Source organism: Cystoisospora suis, assembly GCF_002600585.1.
Source record: "Cystoisospora suis strain Wien I chromosome Unknown contig_4064, whole genome shotgun sequence".
Classification (NCBI taxonomy): domain Eukaryota; phylum Apicomplexa; class Conoidasida; order Eucoccidiorida; family Sarcocystidae; genus Cystoisospora; species Cystoisospora suis.
The window spans coordinates 1-3,045 of NW_027156857.1; the positions used below are offsets into that span (position 1 = coordinate 1).

A 3,045-nucleotide genomic window follows, 5' to 3' on the forward strand; every position below is an offset into this window, starting at 1 on the left:
TGTTGCTCTTAAAGTCAGCGGAGGCTGCCTCTTTGTACGACACCTTTCTTTCTTTCTTTCTTTCTTCTATCTCAACCGTATCCTAAAAGAAAGGCATTTTCTTCTTATCTTGTCTCCCCTTGCAGAAGGGCGAAAACAAGCTCAGAGAAGTTTTCTCCATCTTTCTTTTCTGCATTCTCTTCTTTTGCATTCTCTTTCTTTCAACGAGATCATAGAAATGCAGAGTGTCTGTCTATGTATCTGTCTATCTCTGCTCCGTACCTGATAACGAGATTTGTCAATACACCTGGAGGAGGGCCGTATATACACTCGACAATAGCTACCGAGCAATCGCAGCAGTTAATTAGAAGCCGTGGATATTCTCCCGGCCCCGTGCTTGGTACGAATGTTATGCACGTGATAGCTGCCTGCATATAAGAAGAAGAAAGAGACATACACACAAAGAGAAGAAAGAAATACAAAAGAGAGAAAGACAGGAAAGAGAGAAAGACAGGAAAAGAACAGGAAGGATCAACTGCAGAGAGAAGAGCAGTGAGTGAGAAAGACCTAAGAGAAGGAAAGAAGGGACAAGGCGAAAATACGACTGCTGCCGCGGTCACTCCACATAGCCATCACACGAAAATGTATTAGACCTGCTCCTACCTCATAGAAAACTCGAATATCTATCTATCATGTCTCTTCAATACAAACGAAACGGCATCCTCTATACACAGTAGTAGACACGAAAGCTCGAATACAACTTTTCCTCCTTTCGTCCTCTTATCTCCCCCTCTCTCTCTCGCATCTTCTTTTTCTTCTTCCTCTCGGTTCTCTCTTGTCTCCATACGTCTTCCTTTTCTCCCCCTCCTCTATCATCTCCACCTTCTCTCTCTTCTTCTTCTACTTTTCTTCTGCACTTCCATCCCTCTCCTTCCCTTCTACGCCCCTCTTCACTCTATCTCTGAAGCAAGAAAGAAAGAAAGAAAGAAAGAAAGAAGAAAGAAAGAGAGAATGGAGAAATATTTTTTCTTACTCTTCCTAGGGAAGTTTTGAATTTGAATCGAATGTTGATCGTATCGCTAGCTTCAAGGACATGCACAGCTCCTGCTTTCGTCCCCGCAAAACAGAATAGGCCTGTATCATCGAACTTTAGCGCCCTCACTTCACTCTCCACCTTAAGCTTCTGAATCACCTACAGAAAGGAACACAGACCGACAGTTTCAGAAAGAATGAAAGAGAATTAAACGTACTTACAAGAGAGAAGTGGAAGAAGAGACACAGAGAGAAAGAGAGATACATAGAATCAAGAAAAGAAGAGAGGAAAGACACCAAGGAGAAAGACGGAAGGAAAGAGGTCCTCTGATCTTGAAGTAGATTACAGAGAAAGATAAAGAAGAAGAAGGGAGGAAAGAAACGAGATGAGGAGAAGAAGGAGAATTCGCGGAGAGACTGTGTGTCTGAGGAGCTCAGATCTTCCTTTCTTAATTCAAATGATTTGTTTGTCTAAGGAAAAGAAAGGAAGACTCCGTCATCTATATTCGTATACATCCACAGAGAGCGAGACAAGAGGAAAGGAAAGCCTTCTTCTACGAAATCTCTCTATATATATACATATATATATATATATACTTGAAGTATGTATATAGAGGTTTACATACGAAGGAGTGTTCGCTTTGAAGAGATAGAGAGACTCGACACGGCCACACACACGCACATACCGCCGGCGAAGAAGAGTGAAACGAGATAGATAGATTAAAGATAGATAGATAGATTGACGATAAATAAAACACGAAAGATAGATTCTTCCTATACAGATGTATCCGTAGATGACGCTAATAGAATACGAGTGATGAATAGCGTGTGAAGAGGCTGAATGGTCTTGCCTCCTCATACGCATACGGGCGGCATCTTGTTGCCTCTCACTTATTCTACACTACAGTCATCTCACAGCTCTATCTATCCAAAGTTTCTATCTATCTCTATCCGTATGATGTAAATATCCACACATATGTATGAGTCTACGTTGTATGTTGAATTCTTTCTGAGAGGTGGAGAATAAGCGAAGAGAAGAAGAGAAGGAGAAGAGCCACCTCCCTACCCGGCCAGTAGTCGAGCAGACGAGACGTAAAATGGAGTTCGAATTCGAGGCAACGAAGGCCGTTGGATTGAAGGGAAGAAAAGCAGCTGATAGAGCCGGCGACGAATCGGTAAATACCTTCAGCATATCTCCACTGTCAACATGCCTAAAATAGAAAGAAAGAAAGCCGAGCAAGGGGGAGAGGGGGGGAGACATACACTTAGGAAAAGAAAAGACATACAACAGTGCCCTATGACCGTTATGAGAGGAGAGACATACACTACACATGGGAGACAGAAGGTCAAGCATAGAGGGGGAAGAGAGATCATCTATTAAGGTCATGTGAAGAAACAAGGGTAGAGAGATAGACCAACTGAACATTCGTGGAGATAGATTAAAGACCAACAGATAAATAGATAGATTAGAGATGATGGATTAAAGATNNGAAAGAGAGACTGATAGACTGATTCTGGGCGAAGATCTATCGGTTAAAGACGGATGGAGAGATAGACACTCTTCATCTAGACTGTTTTGGTGTGGAAAGAGAGACTACTCGTGCATGCATTCGAGTCTTGCCTCGATAAGATATAAAGAAGGAGAAAAAGGATAGACAGACAGGTGCCGAGATGCTAAAAGATAGAAGGGAGGAAGGAGGGCTTTCTCCTCTTTCTTTCTTTCTTTCTTCTTTTCTTTCTTATTCTTTCCTTTTTCTGTCTGTGTGTGATGCCTGGCTGTTTGTCTATCTTACCAGAATCGAATCGATTTATCGATCGAAGAAGTAATGAGTTGATCTTCCAGCAAGGAGAAGAACAAGCACGTGACCGCCCGACNNATCTCTCTCTCTATCTATGTATGGAGATGCAAGTATGTATGGATCTCTAACTCACTTCATCTTTCCCCCCCTCCGCTTCTCACACGAACGAATAGACACCCCACGCATACATTCATACACACCGTCGCCTCTTAATACATATATATATATAGATGTA

At 42.2% G+C, this 3,045-nt stretch overlaps 3 protein-coding genes across 3 annotated transcripts in view; all 3 read right to left on the bottom strand.

Annotated features, from left to right (window-relative positions):
* Nucleotides 1-4: 4 nt before the first annotated feature.
* CSUI_007601 (myosin f) overlaps nt 5-3,045 on the bottom strand; it is a gene marked incomplete at its 5' end in the record, with an annotated part of 8,561 nt that continues 5,520 nt past the window's right edge. The window contains one exon of the mRNA XM_068067746.1: nt 5-407. Within this exon, the coding sequence (XP_067920276.1) occupies nt 210-407 (198 nt within the window). The remainder of the gene's footprint in view (nt 408-3,045) is intronic.
* On the bottom strand, nt 518-797 carry CSUI_007602 (uncharacterized protein; the record flags this gene model as incomplete). The annotated part of the gene is made up of 1 exon (XM_068067747.1): nt 518-797. A coding segment is annotated over one exon (135 nt), but the record flags the coding sequence as incomplete, so codon positions are not given.
* CSUI_007603 (myosin f) overlaps nt 1,013-3,045 on the bottom strand; it is a gene marked incomplete at its 3' end in the record, with an annotated part of 2,808 nt that continues 775 nt past the window's right edge. The window contains exons 2-4 of the mRNA XM_068067748.1: nt 2,805-2,847; nt 2,078-2,222; nt 1,013-1,171 (exon numbers count right to left, since the gene is read on the bottom strand). Coding sequence (XP_067920278.1) covers nt 1,013-1,171; nt 2,078-2,222; nt 2,805-2,847 — 347 coding nt within the window. The remainder of the gene's footprint in view (nt 1,172-2,077; nt 2,223-2,804; nt 2,848-3,045) is intronic.